The 22,806-nt window shown below is 40.3% G+C and overlaps 1 protein-coding gene across 3 annotated transcripts in view; it reads left to right on the top strand.

Moving 5' to 3' along the window:
• The window catches only part of PDE5A (phosphodiesterase 5A), a 140,969-nt gene that overhangs the window by 27,995 nt on the left and 90,168 nt on the right, over positions 1 to 22,806 (top strand). For all 3 annotated transcript variants that reach the window (XM_040626273.1, XM_040626275.1, XM_040626274.1), the window contains exon 3: positions 4,839 to 4,928. In XM_040626273.1, the coding sequence (XP_040482207.1) occupies positions 4,839 to 4,928 (90 nt within the window). The remainder of the gene's footprint in view (positions 1 to 4,838; positions 4,929 to 22,806) is intronic.

Genomic DNA, 22,806 nt, shown 5'->3' with positions numbered 1-22,806 from the left:
GTCAAGTATGGTTGAAAGGGGCTTGCTATGACTATCAAAGACTTTCCTGTTTCTCATGGAATTACAAGGGTTTTAGGAGTGCTGTGCTAGGAACCTGGGACAAAGACTAAATATATATTTTATTAAATACCCATAATATTCTCAGCATATGTTATCAGGAAGCATGTGAAGTTGATGCTGATGATGTTAATTCTGAAAACTTGGTTAGCAGTGTCCACTAGGTTTCTCCACTATGAAGTTACAATTTTCCTATTGTAATCAATAAATATCTTACGGTGAGATACTTTGATATTGTGTAAATATTCTATTCTTCATGAACCTACATTTACCAGTTTAAGTGTCCACTGATTTTCTAACTCCATCATACCGTCTATATTTTGTAGTTGGCATTCCATGGAAGAAGACTTTACCTTCTTGATTGATTGATTGATTGATTGATTCATTCATTCATTTATATCACTGTGGACTCATGGATTTTTATTTTGTGTAATGAGTTATGATCTGTTATTATCTTTATTTATTCAGATTCTCAAATTATATAAGATTGGTTAAGTTCCTGTGTCTTTTTCATATGTCATTGTCACTCTGGGCTTTCTCACTTCCTTGTGGTCTGAAAGTTCTAATTGGGTTAACAATATGTTCCATGCCCATCTTATACTTTCCCCCTCCTAGCCCTAGAATCATTCTTTTTCCCAAGGAACTCAGGTTCCTTTCATTGGAGGGAATGGTAACCAAGATAGAAACTGAGATGTGAGCACTAGATGTATTTGCTTGTGGTATGTGTTTGCTATCAGTATGTCAGTAGACAGAGCTAGGAATAAAATATATAAATACACACATGCCTATATTTTATTTATTTTTTATCTACTTCCTATATTAATAACAATGAATCTTACTGATACCTCCAGTTTCAATCTAACACCTCAAAGTGCATTTTGTTTTTCTTCCTTCTTTTTCTATTGGGTTGTTCCTTCTCCAAAAATGAAGACCCAGGCTTCCTTATTCTTTACATATTTGTGCATATGTTCAAGCCAAGTTCCAAGCTCTTGAACCCTTTGTGCACATTCTGTTAGCTTTCCCTTCAGGCTGAACAATTTCCATTAGCACTTCTTGTAGTGTAGACCTGGTGGTGACAAATTCAGTTTTAGTTTATCTGAAAATGCCTTTATTTTGCCTGTATTCTTGAAAGATATTTTCGCTGGATAGACAATTCTCAGTTAATGGTAGTTTTCTTTCAACATTTTAAAAGAGTTTTCCTACATTTTTTGATTTTCCTTTTTCCCATAAGAAGTCCACTATCCTTTGTATTTTCCTCTTATAAGTTTCTTGCTATCTATCATTTTCATATTATATGGGTAAGTTCAAGGTTTTCACTAACTTCGGGAAAATTTTGGTCTGTGTCTTTATTTTTCCACTCTATTCTCTTTCTTCTCTTTGGCACTCTAATTATATATATGTTAAACTACTTGATATTGTCCCAAAAAACACCAAGACTCTGCTAACTTTTTACAGGGTTATTTTTCCCCTCTCAGTCTTTCCGATTAAATATTTTCTGTCAATCTGTCTTCGGGTTCACTGACCTTTTATTCTGTTGTTTCTAATGTGCTGTTAAGTCCATCAATGAACTTCTCATTTTAGACATTGTACTTTTCAGCCCTGGAGTTTCAATTTGGGTTTTTAAAAAAAAATTTTGTTCTTTACGGTTTCCCATCTGTTCATTATTACCCTCATTTTCTTTTAAACCCTTAAGTACATTTATAATAGCTGCTTTAAAGTACCTGCCTGTTAATTCCACATCTGAATCATCTTGGGGTCATTTTCTATTGACTACTTTTTCTCCTCACTGTGGGTTGCAATTTCCTGTTTTCTTCACATATGTTGTGAGTTTTGATTGTATGCGGGACATTGTACATGTTTTCTTGCAGGGCATTTGGATTTATACAGTCTTTCTTTAAAATTGGGCTGACGTTTTTTCTTCCAGGCAGCTCAATTACTGAAAGCTCTTTTTGGTCAGGCTTGGTGTTATCGTTCGGGTGAATTTTGAATTCGGTCTTAGGGAATGCCCCCCTCAAATCTAGGGAATGGTCCTTACTCCTAAGGATTGGCTTTTCTGTGTCTCAACTGAACGCCTGAAGTGGAATGGCTGAGCTGGAACTCCAGTGTCTACAGACCTTTCCCTAATTGGTATCACCATTCTGCTTTCAGCCTTCAACACGCAATTTTTAGCTGGTTCTCTTAGAGTCTTGCCCCATACATGTTTGAAGTGAACAGCCATTCAGTCTTCTGCCACTCCTTTTCTCTCTCCCCCTAATCCCCCAACATAGCTCTCTTATTAGGTACTTTGCCTTGCAGATTTTAGCCACCTGAGAAGCCCTGAATTCCTTTCAGTTCCATTTGGAACCATTTGGAACCATTGCTACACTTGGCAATTGCCTGCCTTCTTGCCAGCAGGAAAATGCCCCCAGGAAGAAAGCCAGAGTGGTTGTCCTGTGTATTTCCCTTTTTCGTGGTCTGTGGTTTAGTTGTCTCATATATTTGGTCTAGTCTTATAGTTTTCAGTAGGAGGGCAAGTGTGGTACCAATTGCTTTATTTTAGCAAGCGGATATCCAAGGCTTATGTTTTTTTGGGTTTTTTGTTTTTGTTTTTTTTAACACCGTCATGTTCTCGTAAACAGTGAAAGGAATAATCACAGTAATAGTACTGCTCCATTTTTTCTTTGGTGTTTCCTGGACCTAAAATGGTTAAAAGTTCTTTATGTGTATTGCCTTTGCACTGAGTGCATTGTTAGGAAAAGTCTTTGAGATGTCAGAATTCACCTACAGTGATTTTGAAGCGTACATTACTCCCACCTCCTTCAATGAAATGGAATCCAGGGCTGCTGTTGATTTTAAATTCCTAGTATGCCCCCCAAAGCTGTGAAAGCCCTATTAATTTCAGTTTGTTAAACTCTATTGCTTTAATTAGATAGTTAAGTCCTCGGGGCACCTGGGTGGCACAGCGGTTAAACGTCTGCCTTTGGCTCAGGGCGTGATCCCAGCGTTATGGGATTGAGCCCCACATCAGGCTCCTCCGCTATGAGCCTGCTTCTTCCTCTCCCACTCCCCCTGCTTGTGTTCCCTCTCTCGCTGGCTGTCTCTATCTCTGTCAAATAGATAAATAAAATCTTTAAAAAAAAAAAAAGATAGTTAAGTCCTCTTCTTTATAAATTGGTCTTGTAATTCAAATATTCATTAACAAAATAATTTCTGAGGATGGGTTTTTATTCATATTTTGATTTTTAGCTTGTAGAATTATTCACTATATGAGTTATTAATTGTTTACTTCTTTAATTCATCAATATTCAGTGTCCTATCTTCCTTTTTAGTATGTTATTTAAGAACAATTTTTTAAAATATATTTGGCCAGCATTTTCTCTGTGTCTCAATATAACTTTGAGCATGTTTGCAAAAAAAAAAAAAGCGAAAATGCAGTAGTATTTATTTATAATATAAAATATTTATACTGATTTTCCACCATTTTATAACTTTTCGTTTGAAGTTGTCTTCAATGCTAAGTTTGGCTCTCCTGGGAAAATTGGCCTCATTTCTGATCCCAGTTGATGGAATCTACTGTAATCATTTTACTTCATTCACAGCTCTGGCTTTGCATGACTTTGGACTAATTAAAAAAATAAATAAATGACCTTCAAAGATGAGGGTTTTTCCAGTGTGGCTATTCCATATTCTCTGAAGGGAATTCCAAAAGCAGAGTTTTTAAAACAGTGTTGCTATTATTAGGTTGAGCATGTAACTTCCCAAGGCTTTTGCTTTGAGGGGACCAACACTCCTTCAAATGTTTATGTTCTGGTATGTTTGTTTCCATTCTAATCTTATCTCATATAGTAGTATCTGTCCGTTTCCTCTAGTACGTCTTCCTTCTTACCTACAGTGTTTGTTTTAAACTATAATAAGTTAAGAACAATCACATTTGATAACTGTGATATCATTTGTTAATGAATTTCTTCATTTATTTAACAAATGCTTTTGAGTTCTTGTGCTAGTATCAGGAATACAGCGAGGGACCAAAAAAAGCCCCTCCTAGAGTTTGCAACCTAACTTTAATCTTCCCAATCTAAAGTTCAAGGGAAGATAGCCTCTACCGTTCTTTCTTTAACCCACATTTAGAACCTTCACAACTCTCAGAAGTCCTTTGTGATTATTGGATGTGCATGGTGTCCTTTGTAAAAGGGAAAAGAAACACAAAGATTAAGGAGTTGTTTACAGTCTGATTGAGGCCATGCAGCTTTTTTATGCCCGCATACACACGAAAATATTTAAAATTCTTAGGAACACCTGGGTTAGAAGAACAGAATACTGAGGTAATATATAAACAACCATACGAGGGAAGTAAAGTCAGTGTTAGGTTGTTTTGGAGTGGATAGGTTTTATAAGGAAAAGCTTCAGAGCAGAGACGCTTTCCTTTGGATGGCACAGAAGAATCCGATAGTGCGACGGGAACAGGCGAATTGTGTTACAGATGCAGAGCTGCCACTTTTCCGTGAGTCTAAGGAATGCTGCCTAAGTTGGTTATTAATATTCTGAATTTCCTTTATTTCTGAACGTTTGTTTGAGTCTGTATTATTTTGTTTCTCATGAACACTAGCTACTAAAAGACATAAATTTATCTTTGTCAAAGATGATATGTCCTTACATGATTTGATGTCTTTCCAATGATGAAATTGTCATTCAGAGCAATAAGGTAAGTTGAAGGTTAGATTTTTCTAATCTTATAAATCGGAAAAATCAAATCAATCTTTGAACAGGTCAGTCATTAAATTGAATTTCTTTTTCCTTACTAGGATCCTCGGTTCAATGCAGAAGTTGACCAAATTACAGGCTACAAGACACAGAGTATTCTTTGTATGCCAATTAAGAATCATAGGGAAGAGGTAAGCCAATTTTCCATTTTATAAAGGTCATTTGGAAACATTTTCTTTTTGAAAAAAAAGTTTTACTTTGCATACTTGTGAAATAATACTATAGTGACAAGTTAACTGCAAAGTGCCTAAATGTTTTGCTTGTTTTTTCTTTTTTTTTAGACTTTACGTAGGATTATTTAGACTTTAGATAGGGCTGAATCTTGATAGAGACTTTACTTTGACTTAGAAATAGATTTCACACATTTCCTTACTTCACCCCCTGTCACCATCCCAAGACTTTATTTTATCCCAAGATACATAGATGTGGTTGTGGCTGGTATCAATTTATTTCATATTATATTAGAAGTGTCTGAATAATGCTCATTTCCTAAATGGTTATTCAATGTGTTATTAGCTGATTTTGGGGGGGATTCAAAATGAAGTTTTGAAAACATGAAAATTGTAGTTAATTCCAAGTAAATTTCACTGTGAAGTTATAACAAGCAAATGAAATGTTTGGGCTCATATTTCACCTAACTAGAAGTTTGGATTCTGTTTGCAGTGAATTCCCTCTTCATTCACACTTATTTGAAAAAAAAAAAAAAAAGTTAATAAATTATCAATCAAATTGCATGTTTCAGTTAAATGCTCTCAACTCTGGCTGCACATCACAATCAACTGAGGAACTTCTAAAATATTACCACTTAAATCTGAAACTCTAAGAACAGAATGTACACACTGGTATATTTTTTTAAAGCTCTCCAGATAATTCTGAAGTGTAGCCAGGGTTGAAAATCCCTACTCTAAGTGAAAACACATAGATTAAAAGCGCCCATACCCGGGGATCTTAACCTTGGCTGCACATGTTGTAATCACCCGGGAAGTATTTAGAAATTTTAATGCCCAGGCTTCACTTTAAAACATAGTCTCTGGAGTCGGGACCCAAGCATCAGTATCTCAAAGCTCCCAGGTGATTACAACATGCAGCTAGGTTCGAGAACCACAGAACCACTGCCAGAGATTCTAGAAGCACTTGGAGGATTCTACTTGACTTACATTCACATTCGGACATCTTTCTTTTCTCTCCTCCACCCAGTCCTTTACAAAGTCCCATTGATTTTCTTCTGTTGAAGTTTTTCTCGCTTCAGTTCCTTTCCTTTCTTACCCACTGTCATAATTCAGATATTTAGTAACGCTTGGCCTTTTGAAATATTTTCGTCAGAGGTTTCTGTATTTGCAGCCAGTTTCCCTCCACTCCAGCCAGCTATATGCCCTGGAAATTTTCCTAAAACACAGCCTTCTAAACCAGTGTGCCTAAAACATTAATGTGCACATGAATCGCATGGGGATTTTGTAAAAATGCAGTTTCTGAATTCCATAGGTCTGGGTGGGACCTGGGATTGTTTTGTAACAAGCACCAAGTTGATGCTGACACCCGAGTCTGTGGATCACAATTTGACTGATAGGATCCTAAATGAGACCGTTCTCAGTAGTCTAAAATAAATTCTCAGTGCCTTAGAGTTACTACATGGTTCTTTAAGGGGAAAGTTAGAGTCAAAGTCATTAAAAATACCTGTAGTTAAAACATGATTATGAGATTAATGAATTCATTGGTTAGTTAATTAGGTGGATGAATAAGTAAAATAGAAAAGACCATCCATGGATAAATGATGAGGTTGCCAGATAAAGCAAATTAAAAGCATGCCCCATGCAATATTTGGGACATAGTTATGCTAAAAATTATTTGTTACTCATCTGAAGTTAAATCTGGCTAGCCTTCCCGTATTCTATCTGGTAACCTTAGTTATAAGCCAAAGGCTGTGATTCTGTGTACTTGACAGTGTTCAGCTTCCAGTTAGTTAAGTGTATGGTGAAATCGTGCCCCGAAAAACAGCCTCTTACTGGCCAAGAGACCCAGCCTGAATCATGCTCTGATTAAACTTCTCTTTCTAAACAGTGCAAACAGTCTTACCGACACTGGGGACTGGGGGAACCCATGAGAATGTGCAACAAAATCACCAGGGCGACGTGCGTGGGATTGCCCTTCTGTAAGAGAGTAACCGCAGGACATTTGTGTTTCTCTCTTTATGACAGCCTGTGAGGGTGATTTAAGTTAAACAAGCAACAACAACCCCAGCTGTTTTGAGGTATAATTTCACAGGATAAAATTCACCCATTTTAAGTGGACAGTGTGATGAATTCTGACAAGTGTGCACATGGTCATGTAACCACCGCTGTAATCAGGATACAGAACATTTCTGTCGCTTCAGATATTTCCCTGTACCCCTAGCAGTCGACGTCTTCACCCTCCCTCAACCCCGGACCCCTAACAATCACCAGTCTGTTTCTGTCTCTATTGTTTTTGCCTTTTCTAGAATGTCATATAAATGAAAGCCTCCTGTATGTAGTCTTGTGTCTGGCCTCTTTCACTCAGGACCATGTTTGTGAGATTTGGCCATGTTGTTGCATGTGTCAGTAATGTGTTCCTTCTTACTGGCTAGTGATTTATTCCATGGTGTGAATATGCCAGTGTGACTTTTCATTCATTCTTCAGTGGATAGGCTCTTGAGTTGTTTCCAGTTTTATGAAACAAGCCACTGTTATGAAAGAAGCCACTGTCAGTGTTTGTGTACGGGTATTTGTGTGGACATAATGCTTTCATTTCTCTTGGGTAAATATATAGGAGGGGAATTGCTAGGTCATATGGTAGATGTTTGTTTAATTTTATAAGAAACTTCAAAGTCTTTCCCAAAGTGTCTGCACCGTATGCGTTCTTACCTGCAATATATGAGTTCCAGTTCCTTCATGTCCTTGGCAACATGTGGTATGATCAGTTTTTAAAACTTCTAGCTGTTTTAGTGGGAATGATTTGAATTTTTTTTTTTTATTTGAGAGAGAGAGAGAGCACGAGCGGGGGTGAGGTGCAGAGGGAGAGGGAGAAGCAGACTCCCCGCTGAGCAGGGAGACCGATGCAGAACTCGATCCAGGACCCTGGGATCATGACCTGTGCCAAAGGCAGATGCTTAACTAAGCCACCCAGGCGCCCCTGGATAAGTTGAATTTGATTACATGAATATATAACCCCACTCTCAGCCATGGACTGTCCACTCACTTCCAGATACGATTAAAGTGGGTCCAGCTGCAGGTCCCAGATTCCGATTGCCCAGAGCTCCGCCTAAGATTCCTGCTGGGCTCCTGAGCATCCTTGGTCCGCCTGCCTCCATGTTCCCGCATCCTCTCCTGCTGTCTCTGCTTTACCTCTAATGACTAGATAGGAAGCCAGGGCTCTTCACTGGTCTCCACAAAAGTTCACTCACACCAGGCATTTCATGGGACAAAGAAGCCTTCAGTAACCTCACTGGAGACTTAGTCACGTCACTGAAGGGAGGGTTTCCAAACACCAATTTTTAAAGGCCTTGCTGACTCTCCCCATTCTCCACCTTCTCCCACCTGCTCCCTCCCCCCCAACATTTGTCACCACTCTGTTCAAAATTATTTCCTGTGAGTATTTTCTTCAGAGCAAAGGAATGAAGAGAAGCAGAAGAATAGACATACTCTGCTGTGGTTAACAAAAAGAAGAAAAGAAAAGAAAAGAAAAAAAAAAAAAGAAAATTATTTGGCTGACAAAGAACGAAGGCCACCAAGAAGGTGCAATATACAACTTTCAAAATTATTTCTAAGTTACAGCTATGTAGACACACCCAGGGCAGTGTTTACTTTGGTAAGAAAAGAGTACATACAGAAGTACTCTTTTTCTCACAAACTTTTTGAGATTAAGATGAAGAGGCGTAAATAAGGCTTTTGGGAGCAGTTGCTAGGACTGCTTGCTCTGGGCTTGAATCTCGTCTTTACCACTTATTGATAAGTAGCCAGCATGGAATTGGTTAATCCCTTTGGTCCTCCGTTTCCTCATCTGCAAACTGGGTGTTATCAAAGGACCTACCTTGTTGTGAAGGACAGATGCATTCGTGTATGCTGAGGGTTTACCATAGTCCCGGCATGCTGAAAGTGATCAATAAATGTTATTTTTTAAAGGGAGACAGAGAACTAACAACTTTTATGAGAGATAAGGCACGATAAAATTATATGAAGAGGTCCTCAGCGCCATAGGATAACCAGCCATCTAGGCTCAAATGATAACCAGTGCAGTCCCTGACTTAACTGATCATTACCCTCTAACTTTCAATTTAAAAAGAAAAATACTTTTGCTCAGAAATGAAGCAGAATGGATTTGGTGCTTTCCCTTTGTGTTATTCCAACTGTATTGAGTAAGCCAATACCGAGTCCACCTAATTACCAGGGAACCTAAAATGAAGTGTGATTTATGAACAATCGGTAAATAGTTTATTTTACTGATTGTTTACAAAATGTCCTGGAACTTCTTAATGACCCCTTAAGACATAGGCACTGACTCTGGAAACCTGCTTGAATGCAGAAACTGAATATTGAATAGTACAGTCTGAACTATAACATAGTCCAGGAAATTGAGGAAGAGTTTTAAGATTCAGTGAAATATATAATCTCCTCATTTCCCTCCTCTTCCTGTGAAGTATTCCAACTGATTAAAATTTTTCAGGAGTCCTTTCATTAATGTTGTAATCTTAAGTGTAATAGATATAACAGTGCCTTTTTAGGAATGAGAATCACAGATATCATTAAACTTCTCCGGCAGAAATTTTTCAAAGAATCGTAGCGGGTAAGTTTTTACTATCTTTCCCTTTCCTGCTCCCTTCCAGGAGAATGGGGTTAATGGGCAAAGTGGGGGGAAAAAACCAGAGAAGCTTGAGGAGGCTAAAATAATTTATTTTGGAAAGGTCAAAGAGCTATTGGCTAGAGAAAAATAAATGAAGACAAGAAGAGGAAGGGTCAAGGGAGAGAAGAGAGCCAGCCCAGGCTGTATATGAGAGTGGTTTGAAGACGGTGGGGTAGGACCTTGGAAATAACTGCTGTCCCATGGAAACTATTCCAAGGGCCTGGCCTATGAATCCATTTCATCTTCCTAGCAGCTATAGGAGGTAGTCATTATTTGTTCCTACTTAACAAATGAGGAAACAGACGTGGAACATTTAGGGAATTCACCCAAAGTCACGTAACTAAAAACTGGCAAAGCTGAGATTCAAATCTAGGCAACTTCTAAATGAAAGAAGTCAGACGGAAAAAGACAGATCCCATCTGATTTCACGTATATGCAGAATCTAGAAAACAACATAAACAAAAAAATCAGAAGTAAATACAGAGAACAAACTGGTAGTTGCCAGAAGAAGGAAGGTGGGAACAGGCAAAACAGGTGAAGGGGATTAGGAGGTAGAAACTTCCAGTTATAAAATAAATAAGAAAGAGAGATGAAAAGTGTAGCATAGGGAATAGAGTCAGCAATATTGTAATAACTATGTATGGTGACAGATGGTAACTGCATTTACCGCGGTGAGCATTTCATAATGGATGTAGTTGTCAAATCACTATGTCATGCACCTGAAACTAATATTGTAAACCAATGATGTCGTTGACTGTTCAACCACAACAACACAACTAGGCAGTCTGGCTATACGATAGTAACATGGGAAGGAGGGTTTCTTAAAATTCTGCTGTGGTTGATGACTGCATCCACTCTCTTCCCCCGCAGTTAAATTATTTGGGGGCTGAGGGAGGTGGGGGGAGGTACACTGAGGTATTTCGTGTGGCTCCATGCAGAGGCAAGACTTGAGGGTGAAAACAAGCAGACCTGGCTGTATTCTGATGACTTTTAACGATAAGTGTTTAAACCACTCTGCAGACAGACTTTAATTTAAAAAAAAAAAAAAAAAAAAAAAGGCTAGAGAAAGAGGGATCAGAGTCACATCCTCTATAGTATCTTAAGAGGCATCTGTGCAGTGAACAGGAGGAAATTTCCACCAGGGATAAAAGAGTTACAGCAGCGTGTTTCATATTAACCTGGGCCAGTGTGCTCCAGAGAAGAACCATGTTGGGCACGTGAAGCATAATGAGAAAAACTGCAGCAAATGTATGAGTTTTTAGGGCTGCTGTCAAATTTCTTTCAAACTTAATGCTTGATTTTTGGGACTTGGGCACTTGGACCACTTTTTATTTTTGTCACTTGGCATTAGTTATTTCTATAATGAGACAGTTCTTTAATGTTTCGTAAAGAAGTGCGTGGAAATTCAACTCTTTCTAACTCAGATGACCTATTTCTGAAATACTGCCCTTCCCTGAGGTATTGCTCATTATGACACGGTAGGGATACGTGTTCTTTTGTATTTGTAGGCATTGCACCGTGAAGTAGAGGCATTATTGTGAAATAATGCAAGTTCTTTGAAAAGTTCTTATTGATATGAGCTGGAGATTATACCCAAAAATGCCTTTTTTAAAAAAGATTTTATTTACTTATTTGAGAGAGAGAGAGCATGAGCAGTCGGAGAGGCAGAGGCAGAGGGAGAAGCAGGCTCCCCGCTGAGCAGGGAGCCCAATGTGGGACTCAATCCCAGGGCCCTGGGATCATGACCTGAGCCGAAGGCAGATGCTTAACTGACTGAGACACCCAGGTACCCCTGGGTGACATCCAATAATGTCTTTCAGGCTGGGCTGAAACACCTGTTTTCTCTTGGTTGCATGTCAACTCTAGTTACTAAATAGAAATCTAATTTGGAATCAGATATTTTCCTCCTCTTTTTTTTTTTTTTATTTGACAGAGATAGAGACAGCCAGTGAGAGAGGGAACACAAGCAGGGGAAGTGGGAGAGGAAGAAGCAGGCTCACAGCAGAGGAGCCTGATGTGGGGCTCAATCCCATAACGCTGGGATCACGCCCTGAGCCGAAGGCAGACGCTTAACCGCTGTGCCACCCAGGCGCCCCTCCTCCTCTTTTTGTTTTAGCGTCTTGATTTTATCATGCTTCATGGTGTACCCATAATCCTTCAATGAGGATATAAGTTATAGTAGAGGATACATGATAACTTTTTTTTCAGAGTGATGAAGGAGCATTTTAGCTAACTATCTAAATTTATCTTCTTTAAAAAAAAATGAATATCTTAGGGCACCTGGGTGACTCGGTTAAGCATCTGACTCTTGATTTCGGGGTAGGTAATGATCTCAGTGTCATGAGATTGAGCCCTATGTCAAGGCTCCACACTCAGCTCAGTGTCTGCTTGAGATGCTCTCTCTCCCTATCCTTCTGCCCCTCCCCCAGCTTGCTCGTGTGCATACGGTGCACTCTTTCTCTAAAATAAATAAATCATTAAAAAACAAAACAAAATGAACCTGAAAATCTTTTAAAAACCTAATCTTTTGAGTTTTTATGAGATAAATACTTTGATGAATCAAAGAAATTTAATGCCTGCTAAAAATCACAAAATGAAGCTTTAGTGGAATCAGATGTGTAATTCCAGCCGCAATTTGCAAACATAAATTTTTCTAGAATTTAAGTTATATGACCTTATCTGCTTGTTTTAAAGTAATCTCATTTTTTCCCTCTGAAGGCTCTTGTTTGGACAAGTAACTATTAAATCACTGCAATACGTAGAACCCTGGTCTAGGCAGTGAGGATATTTAAAAAATGAAGCAAGGAACATATTTGCCGGAATTTTTTTTTCAATTTCTAGATGTAGATCTTGTATACCAGACATTAACTATCAGTACATGGTAACAAGACAAATGTTTAATGAGTTCATTATTCAACTCACCAATTCGAAGGAAAAGACTGGATTTTGGGAGCTAGAGAAATTAGAGAGGAAAGATGCAAGCTGTGGTCTCATTTGACAGATTCTTGCTGTTTATCCCACAGCCCGAAGGGAGGCACATACGTGCTTTACATGAGGGGGTGGAGACAGAGTAGATGCTTGCCAATGATCTCGTGCTTAACTTTGACAAGTAAGCTTGAAACAGATAAACACTATGGCTTTATGCATAATCCTTCAGTTCTAAGTCAGGCCGGATGAAAATACAGCTACAAAAAGAAGCAGAGTTTAATTGCAGACTGTCAGTTGATTTAGATCGATTTTAGTCTTAAAGAATTGGCTAGGTATGTGGTTTAAAACACAACCCAACAACTTATAAAGTGTTCATTGCACTTATTCCCCTGCGATATTCTTTCTCGTAGCTTTGTTTTTAGAAACAAAACAAAAGTACTCCGCAAAGTTTCCGTTTGTTCTGAGCTTGGTGTCATAATGGTGATGATCTCTTCTCTTTGCTTTTCCACATTGCTCTTTAAATAATAAACAAGTGTATTTACAAAGAAGATGGTAACCACTTTCCTAAGGAAAAAACATTTGTTAAGAGCAGCAGATGGAAAACACAGGGCTAATAGGTTAAATCCCTGAGGCAACGCTGCTGATCCAGGACTGCTTGAGGCTGACGGTTACATTCACCATAGACTGTATTTCCCCAAATCTTATTTTTAATGCTCAGAAAATTTGGTTCAGACTGAAGGTTATGTTTTATTCAATATGAAGTTTATCTTCATTGATACTTTCAGGATAACTATTCCAGCACTTGTTGGAATGCATTACATTTTTAATGTAATCATTTATAAATTTAATTTTGAGAAGTTTTATACAGGCCCTGAATAATGAATATTAGAGTCTGGAACAAGTTGCAGAGAAGCATAAACAATTTCTTTGTAGGATATCTAACCCAGAATTATATAATTCTGTCCTTGGATGGATCTTTAATTATTAAATAATTTTCATTTTTTTCATGCATTCTTAAAGAGTTAAGGTGGTTGTCAATGACATTGCTACTCTCAATAGATACAGGTGCAAACATCTGTGTTCACTTACTAAGAGCTAAGTTACATAGGTAAAATGCTTTATGTAAACTGTTAAAGTACTCTGTATTCCTTCTTATATCCTCATCTAAAAATCTCTACTTATTTCTCTACTACCAGAGAGTGGAAATGAATGGTCCAGACTTAAGAAAAAAATTTTTTTAATTTTTAGGGTTTTTTTTTTATTATTATTAAAGAAGATTTAGAGAACAAAGAACGGGGGTGCCTGGGTGGCTCAGTCTGTTAAGCACCTGCCTTCAGCTCAGTTCATGATCCCAGGTCATGACGGAAACCTGAGATCGAGCCCGGGACCCCGGGATTAAGCCAATGTTTGGCTCCCTGCTCAGGGGGGAGCCTGCTTATCTCTCTGCCCTTTCTCCCACCCCAACTCAGACGGTTGCTCTCTCTCTCTCAAATAAATAAAGCCAAAAAAAAAGAGCAAGAGATGATCTTATAAAATTTTTTGAATCCTGTTTTTCTTTTTTGCATCACTTCATAGCAGTGAAATAAAGTCAAAGGAACCTGGAGTTAGAATTCCAGATCTGTTTGATTATTACGTATTATTTCATGATCGTCAGTATTGTATTCGTGGTCTTTTTCAACATGACAAATTGCCATAAGCGTAGTGATTTTGAACACCAGACGGTACATTGTCTCACAGTTGGTGTGGTTAAGAAATTCAGGAGCCGCTTTCCGGCCCGAGTGGCTCTGCCCCAGGTTCCCTGCAGGAGGCAGCACTCGGGATCCAGGCAGGGGGGCTGACGCATGCTTGAGTACCCACTTCCCAGGGAGCTCACTGACATGGTTGTTGGTAGGAGGCCTCAGCTCCTGGCCAAGTGGGCCTCTCCACAAGGCGCTCGGTTTCCTCACTGTGTGGCAGAGAGTGAGCAAGGAGGAAGCCCCCAGTGCCTTGTCTGACCGAACCTCCAGAGTTGGTCACCTTCAGTTGGTGGTGTTCGGTGCTTTAGAAGCCGGGCATCGAGGCCAGCCCAGGCTCGTGGGGGGGGGGGGGGCAGGGATTAGGCTCCACCTCTTGAAGAGAGAAGTATCGAAGAATTTGAGGAGGTTTTCTGAAACCACCAGCAGCACTAGAAGTTCTTTGAGGCTTTATTCTCTTTCCTTAAAACTGGCCAGATGATAAGAGAGGAATTCTGCTCGTTAATTAAAATTATTATTTTTCACTTTTTCATGTACTAAAAAATGACATGAACTACTAGAAGCGACATAGGCTGGGTTTAAACAAAGGCGGAGGGTTGGTATGTATACTGTGCCCAGTTGGCAAGAGTTTAAGGGAAGAAAAGAAGCAGAAATTTTTAGAAAGGGAAGACTGAGGAGAAACGAGGAAGATGTCTGCTTCGTCGGCTGTGGCAAATGATTGAGGCGTTAAGAGCTTCTGAAATGTTATGTCACAAATGCTGGTCTACATGAGATCACTGTTTGCATGTAATTTAAATATTTTGTTCCATAATATCCACAGCAAGCGCTCACTGGCATATCCTTATGATCTCTCTGCACCATTGTTTTCTACGTCCATTCATGGGTAAGAAGCAGAGGGAATGTGTGTAGTCCTTTGGCACAGTGTTTGAGTATAAGCTGGAAGGAGGGAAGAGCTGGAGACGAAGCTGTGCAGGCTGGCAGAGGCGAGATCATGAAGAGCCCTCCAGTGCCATGCAGAGGGGGTGTGGAATTTATTTTTTGTTCAGGAAATATTTACTATTGTTGCGATTCCCTAAAGTAAAACATGCAACAGAAAGTAATGGTTTGTGGGGATCAAAACAATTAGCTCTCTTTTTTGGCTGTGTTCTTTTACTGTTGAATACCTTCTCCTCTCTCCTCGAATCTCAGTGCTGCCTCCCCACCCCACTTTCAGCTGGTGGCCTTGCTTATGATTTCAGTGAAAACCATTAGAAGCATACTTCTGTCAGAGAACTTACTCTGTCTCCCTTTCCCGCCCCTGCATCTGAGTCCCTATACGCTGGTCTCCCTTGTACTTCTAGGGACAAACTGTCCATGAAATGGCAAAGGTCAGTCTCACACTTGTGTACTGGATCTCTTTCCATGTCACCTACTCAAAGCCACATCTTGGCAGGTCCCCTCCTGCCCCCCATGTGCAGGATCACCAACATTTCTCTCTCTACCACATGGGTTCATCAGCATACAAATATGCTGTTATTTCTCCCATCTTAAAAGCAAAACACCCACCAGACCACACATCTGCTTTCAGAGACCACCTCATTTCTCTGATTGCCATCAGAGCGGTCTTTGAAAAGAGTTGTCCCTTTTTCCATTTCCTGCCACTCTCCCCTGAATGTACTCCATCCAAGACTTGGCCCTCACACTCTGTGGAAACCGCTCTTGGCAGTGTCCTGTGACTTCCACAGGGAGCCAGTGATCACTCCTTAGTCTCACCTTGCCAGGCCTGTCAGCAGCATGGGACATTGTTGGTGATCAGTCACTCCTCCAGGACAGTGTTTTCCCCTACTTTCCAGGACCTCAGTGTCCCCAGTTCTCCTCCTGCCTCTGGCTGCCTCCCCACCCCATTGGCTGGTGCCCGCTCCTCACAGCGGTGCTACGCGGCTTGGCCCTGGACCCTTGTCTCTCTTCTGACTGCATGCACTCCTTTAGTGATTTTATCTACCCTCATGGCTTTAGGTACCATTTAGATGCCAACTGGACTTATATTGCAAGTGAACTGTTTCTTCAATTTAGACTCTTCTTTTCAGCTGCTTACTTCTCTGCCTCTGTCTGTCTAACAGGCCTCTTGAACTTAACATATCGGACAGCAAGCTCTGGATCTTCCCTCCCATCAAACCTGCTCCGGGTTCACCCCTGCCACACTTCACAACTTCTCTCATTCCAGCTCTTCACATGAGATTCCGTGAAGCCATCTCCGCCTTCTTTCTTTCTCGCACAGGAGAGCTGTAATTCATTAGTAAACACTGTTGGCTTTCCCTTCACTCACTGCTGGCACTGTACCCCCACCACCCTGGTTCAAGCCACGAGTATGCAGCACCAGAGTTACTATAGTAACCCTCTAGCTAGTGTCCCTGCTTCAAGCCTTTACCTCCCTGTAGTCTATCCTGAACACGAATTTTAGAAAACTCGTTAGATCTCATTACTCCCCTGTTCAGAACTCTCTCCTACCACCTCATCCCATAGAAACATTCCCCATGGTCTGGCTCCTGATGCCTCTCTGATCTCACCTCCTATCATTCCACCCCTATCCTCTCCGGCACACTGGCAGTCCTGCCGTTTCTCAGTACATCAGGTCAGCTCCAGCCCCAGAGCCTTTGCACTTGCTGTTGCCTCTGTCTAGAAGTGTCTCCCCCCACCCCGCTGGCCCTAGTTGTCCACATGGTTCACTCTCTCATCTCCCTTGGGCTTTTACTCAAATGACATCTCAGTGAGACTCTCTTTAGCCATCCTTATTGAATTTCGGCCATTACTTCCATCCCTGCTCTGTTTTCTCCATAATATGTAAGCACTTAATAACCATCTGGCACACTACATGTTAACTCACTGGAGTATTTCTCTTTCTCCTCACTCGACTGTACACTCCATGAGAGCAAGGTGAGACAAGAATGCTTCACAGAGATGGTGATGTTTAAATTGCATTTATGGTATGCAGTCATCTAGTTTACCTAAGAACTTCTTTTGCAGAAGGTTTTCTTTGCCATCTTGAAGCATGGTATCCAAAATAGATTGACAGGTTAAGGGATCTTGAGTAGAAATTTAATCAAGACTGTATGTTAAATAGCAGTAGGACTGGGAGCTTCAGGCTGATATTCTTAGAGATCGGTAATAATACTTTTTGTTGGTATTATCATCCCCATTTTATTTTATTTTTAAAGATTTTATTTATTTGAGAGAGAGAGCACAAGCGGGGGGGGGGGGATGGTGAGAGGGAGAAGCAGACTCCCTGCTGAGCAGGGATCATGACCTGAGCCGAAGGCAGACACTTAACCAACTGAGCCACCCAGGCCTCTCATCCCCATTTTAGATGAGGAAATATGGACTTGGTCAGGTACAGGAAATTTCCCAATATTCTATATCTTCTAAGTGGCAGAGCTGGGATTTAGACCCACATCATCTTTATTCTAAGGCTGCATTTTTCTTACCGTGAAGTAATTACCTTCTTTCCTCTTTATTAACAGTTGTGCCTGAAAAGCTACCAACCAACTCTTTTACTATTTTAGTTTTTGAAAATGCGTATTATGGACTGGAATAATATAATAATAAAATACAGAGTGGCAAACAATGATTCCGAATACTGTTAATTTCTTTGTGTATTATCTGGCGCAGCTGTGTGGAGGAGGACATGCCTTTTTTTTTGCTGGTGACGCCTACAGTTCAGAGTTTTGCTAGTGAGACTGTCTGCCTCTGAGCTTTCATACAGGCTTACCTTCTCGGGCTCATCTTCCATTTGAAGGAGAGGACACTTAGAGGTAAAATTATGTTTTGGCCATGGTGACGTAATAGACTGTATTCTCTATGGGATGGATTTGCCGAATGTGCAAAAAGGTGATCAACGTGGGGCGCCTGGGTGGCGCAGTCGTTAAGCGTCTGCCTTCGGCTCAGGGCGTGATCCCGGCGTTCTGGGATCGAGCCCCACATCAGGCTCCTCCGCTGGGAGCCTGCTTCTTCCTCTCGCACTCCCCCTGCTTGTGTTGCCTCTCTCGCTGGCTGTCTCTGTTAAATAGTTGAATAAAGTCTTAAAAAAAAAAAAAAAAAAAAAGATGATCAGAGTGCACACGCCCGTTCTTCGCGCTGGATGTCTTGAGCTAAACCATACGCATAGCTGGCTTCCCGTGGCCAGGAGGGTTAGCGGGACCAGTACGGCCGACAGCGCTGACCTGAACACTCAGTTCGGTTCTAATGAAGATGTTCTCTCCAAAGCTTTGATGCCAGCTCTCGTTTGTAAATGAGATTCAGCCTACTTAGTGTTTTGACGCATGAAACTTGCCTTTTGCCACTTCTGCCGTTATTTCTCGTCTGTTTGTATTTAGTGCACACGACGGGCCTGCCACTTTACCCTGTAATTATTAGGAAGCTCTATGAGCGTGGTATCTCAGCAAGCTGTAGAGACGGGGACCTGTTATAAGTGCAGGCAGTGCTGGAACAGACTTGATCCTGGTTTAACAGAGTCCAAATCCAACAACACCATCCAGGGGTAAGCCTGGGCTTTGCAGGCCAGCACCTGGCAGAATGCAGAACACCGCCCTGAAAATAAATCTTAGTTATTAAATAGATCCAAGGCTCTGAAGTAATTTTTGGCAATGTCATGTGTAAAGGTGGGCACAAACAGTGCTAGGTTTATTCTGATACAAAGTACAGTTATATAATATATATTGAGTATATAGTATTTTTTGCTGCTTTGGACTTAGTTCCAATTAGGCAAAAGCCATTCGAAAGAGAGAGCTCTGAATTTGTAGCAAAAATGACTTAGTCTTGCGTGCTGGCTTACGATCGGCAATTCCTTGAGCAAGTTTCTTCACCCCTCTGTGCCTTAGGTGACTCATCTGTAAAGTTTCAACATGAAATGCAAACACACAGGGTGGTTTTAAAGGTCCTAGTGAGGCAAGGAATGTGACAGTGCCCACCACAGAGCTCTTCACCTAGTGAAGGTTCAGAAAAATGTCTCTTTCCTCCCTTTATAGAGTGCTGCAAGGCCAGACACATGGAGGAATGGAAAGTTAGATGACAGTAATTGCTGAGCATACCCTGCCGTGGGAAAGACGGCAGGCTCTTTTCTGCTGTGTAACCTTTGTGTCTCCGGCATGTTTTTAAAGGGCACAGAAGGAGACTTGGCATAATGGCCACGTTCCGCTCTGTCTCAGTACTGAATCCTCTGTATCCCGAGGGACAGAAAGGTCTAACAAGAAGGCACACGGTTCCTATGATTCTGGATTTAGGACCTTCACCTCATTGCTTAAAAGCTAGTGAGGCCGAGAGTTTAGTATTTGGCAGGGAAGAGGAATTTTTTTGTGTGCAAAGGGATGAGAATAAACACCGGGATCAAGAATTATGCCCAGCATCCCCTTGTCTGGAAGGAGCCCAGTCTCAGGTTGGCACCACTCCCGCTGGATGTTCCTAGGGCAGGACAGCTACTGACCCCCAGAGGCTGGATTTGTCCTGGCCCTAATCTGGAGAACATGCACCCTGCCTAAGAGCACAGAGCAATTGGTCAGAGCCTCTAACTGCTTCACTGTTACCAGGACAGCTGGGAACTCGGTACGTGGACCATCACTTGCATATGCCATCAGCAATTATGAATTTACTTTTAAGACTTTTGAATACTTTTTGAAAACTGAGTTAAACTTTATATACTGTGAAGCACACAGATCTTAATGTCCAATTTGATGAGTTTTGACAAATGTATGACAATCTGTATAATACCCCAGTTAAGATACCCACAACCTTTGGGCAACACACTTCTGATTTCTGTTACCGTAGATTAATTCTGCTTTTTATGTTTTTGAAGATTCTACTTATTTTTGAGGGTACATTATATATCCCTGAAATAGAGGACCTTTTTATGTTGCGTAAGAGATTCTTGGATATAAAGATGTATCATAAGATTTTCGCTGCCATTTTGGGTTTGTCTTTGTTTCTTAAAAGTTATAATTTTGAAATTGTTCCATTCTTTTTGATAATAATATGCTTAACAGGGGTGCCTGGGTGGCTCAGTTGGTTAAGTCTCTGCCTTCAACTCGGGTGATAATCCTGGGGTCCTGGGATCGAGCCCTGCATTGGCTCCCTGCTGGGGAGTCTGCTTCTCCTTCTCCCTCTGCAGCTCCCCCTGCTTGTGCTCTCTCTCGCTGTCTCCTTCTCTGTCAAATAAATAAATAAAATCTTAAAAAATACATGCATTAACAAGATAAGCAGCTGTATGGGATTTGCATACAGCCTTTGGATGTGCTGGAAAATCCTTGGTCTTCATGATTCCTTTAAAGAATAGTGTTTAAGAATCTGTGTTTTACACTAGTGCAGGTTTCACTTCCCCCCTGGGGGAATGTAGGCTTGGGATCAGACCTGCAGAGCACCTGTGTCTGCACATTCTTGGACTCCTGTTTAACTTTTCTGAATATCAGCGACCTCTGTGATGAGATGAGAATTGTGATACCTACCTGAAAGGGTTGCGCCAAAGGTTAAATGAATTAACAGATACAAAGCGCCCGTCATACAGTGAGCCCTTCCTTCTTCCTTTTTTAAATGGCAAACTTTTTAGCATTATGAATTTTTTTTTTGGCTGGGAATAGATTTATTAACTATCTTAGAGATATTGGCCATTGATCATGTATTTCTGATGCCACTTATCCTAGGGCGTTGCTGTTTACATCTTGCAATTTCCTCGAAGCTTCTCTTCAACTTGGCTGCCTCTTCCTAGCCTCCCAGGACGTGAGAATAAACTAAAAACATCCACTTCTCCTGTATTCATACTTGTGTTGTCTGTAACCTCGGAAGATCCATAAACACCCGTTTGAGAGAAATAGTAGGCATAGTGGTACTTATACATACAAATGGATAAAATGTATCACAACCAAGTACAGTGAGTCTTCAAAAATCAACCCTTGATTCTCAAATTTATTAATAAAATCCAAACAACAACAAAATGGTCAAAATTGGCAAAAATACACATAGGCAACACAGAACAAGAGAACCAGTATAGACAATAAAAATTAAAAAGCTGTTCATTCTCTCTGACAATCAAGAAGATGCAAATTAAAGCAACAGTGAGATACAGTTTTGTGGCCATCAGAGGGATAAAGGTTTAAAAGCCTGATCATACTAGGTGCTGGTTAGAATGTAAGATTAACAAAAACTCTTAAGCATTGCTGGTAAAGGTGTAATTTCTGTAATCCCTCTGAAGATTTCCCCAAAGAAGCTCTTGCATATGTGTACAATAGAAATGTTCATCACATATGGTTTTATTCTAATAGCAAAAAATTGCAAACAATTCAAACATCCGTCATTTGGGTATTAGGTGAATAAAGTTTGGAACGAAATACATCATTATATATAAAATGAATGAGCCAGATCTATAGAAATTGATCAAAAAACAACATTGAATATAGTAACGGGTTGCAAAATTAGGCATATTATGTCATTTTATTTGAGTCACCTTTCTGAAAGATGAAAGTTCTGTGTCTTGTTTATAGATTCATATATTTCTTAAAAATGCAATGCTAGCGGTTGACTCTGGGGAAGAAGGGGCAGGACGAAGAATGGGCCTGGAAGGAGAAAGTCCAATTTAATTTTCTTAATTTAATTGTAAAAAAGAAACATTCCCAAATATTAACACTTAGCAGTTCTTTATCAGTGGTTCTCAGAGTGTCTTTTGTCTCTGGACTGGCAGCTTGTGGCATCCTCTGAGAGCTCTGAGAAATACAGATACTCAGGCCCCAACCCAGATCTGCTGAATCCGAAACTGGGGGTGTGAGGCCCAACACACCGTGGTTAACAAGCCCCACACTGCCACTGTTCTAGATGACAGAGATAAGGATATTTACTATCTTATTCTCTGTGATTTTCCATATTTTTAAAATTAGATGTTAAAATGATCAATCTTAAGCTTTTCTTTCCCACTCTCCCAAAGTCCTTCTAGGCTCTTAAGTTCCAGCTCCCTAACAAAAGGCTTATTAAAAGCATAAACTTCTTACTGCCACATAAAGTTCTCAGATGTGGAGAGATCACTTGATATCAAGCAAATGGCAGAGAAAGAAAATGGGCAGATATAATTAACTATTATTCGAATGTGAATTGTCAAGTGAGTACATCACCCTAAAAAATATTTGATCCCTCTCTCACTTCTCCCATTAGCGTTGACAGCAAATATCTATCAAGCATTGAGTGCATTCAGGACAAAGCAAAGTACTAATGCTACAACGAGGCATAGACATAAATCATGTCCTTAGAACACAATCCAGTTGGAGAGCCAGGATGAGAGTAGAGGAAATGAGGTTAAAAATGAGAATACCTCATTGTGAAATGCATGGCATACCCGACTGCCCCACAGAATTTCAGAGGGGTTTGAAGGGAAGCTTTGAGTAGACTCAGCCTCAATAGAGAAAGAGGAAGGTAATATTTCAAGGAATGCTGTGAACAAGGTCATTGTAGCATTCTAATTCAGAGACCCATTGAAGTGATCTTC

Source organism: Ursus maritimus, unplaced genomic scaffold (assembly GCF_017311325.1).
Source record: "Ursus maritimus isolate PB19 unplaced genomic scaffold, ASM1731132v1 scaffold_11, whole genome shotgun sequence".
NCBI classification, from domain to species: Eukaryota; Metazoa; Chordata; class Mammalia; order Carnivora; family Ursidae; genus Ursus; species Ursus maritimus.
Note: the sequence above shows the minus strand (reverse complement) of the source record. Positions and strands in the feature narration are given on the sequence as shown.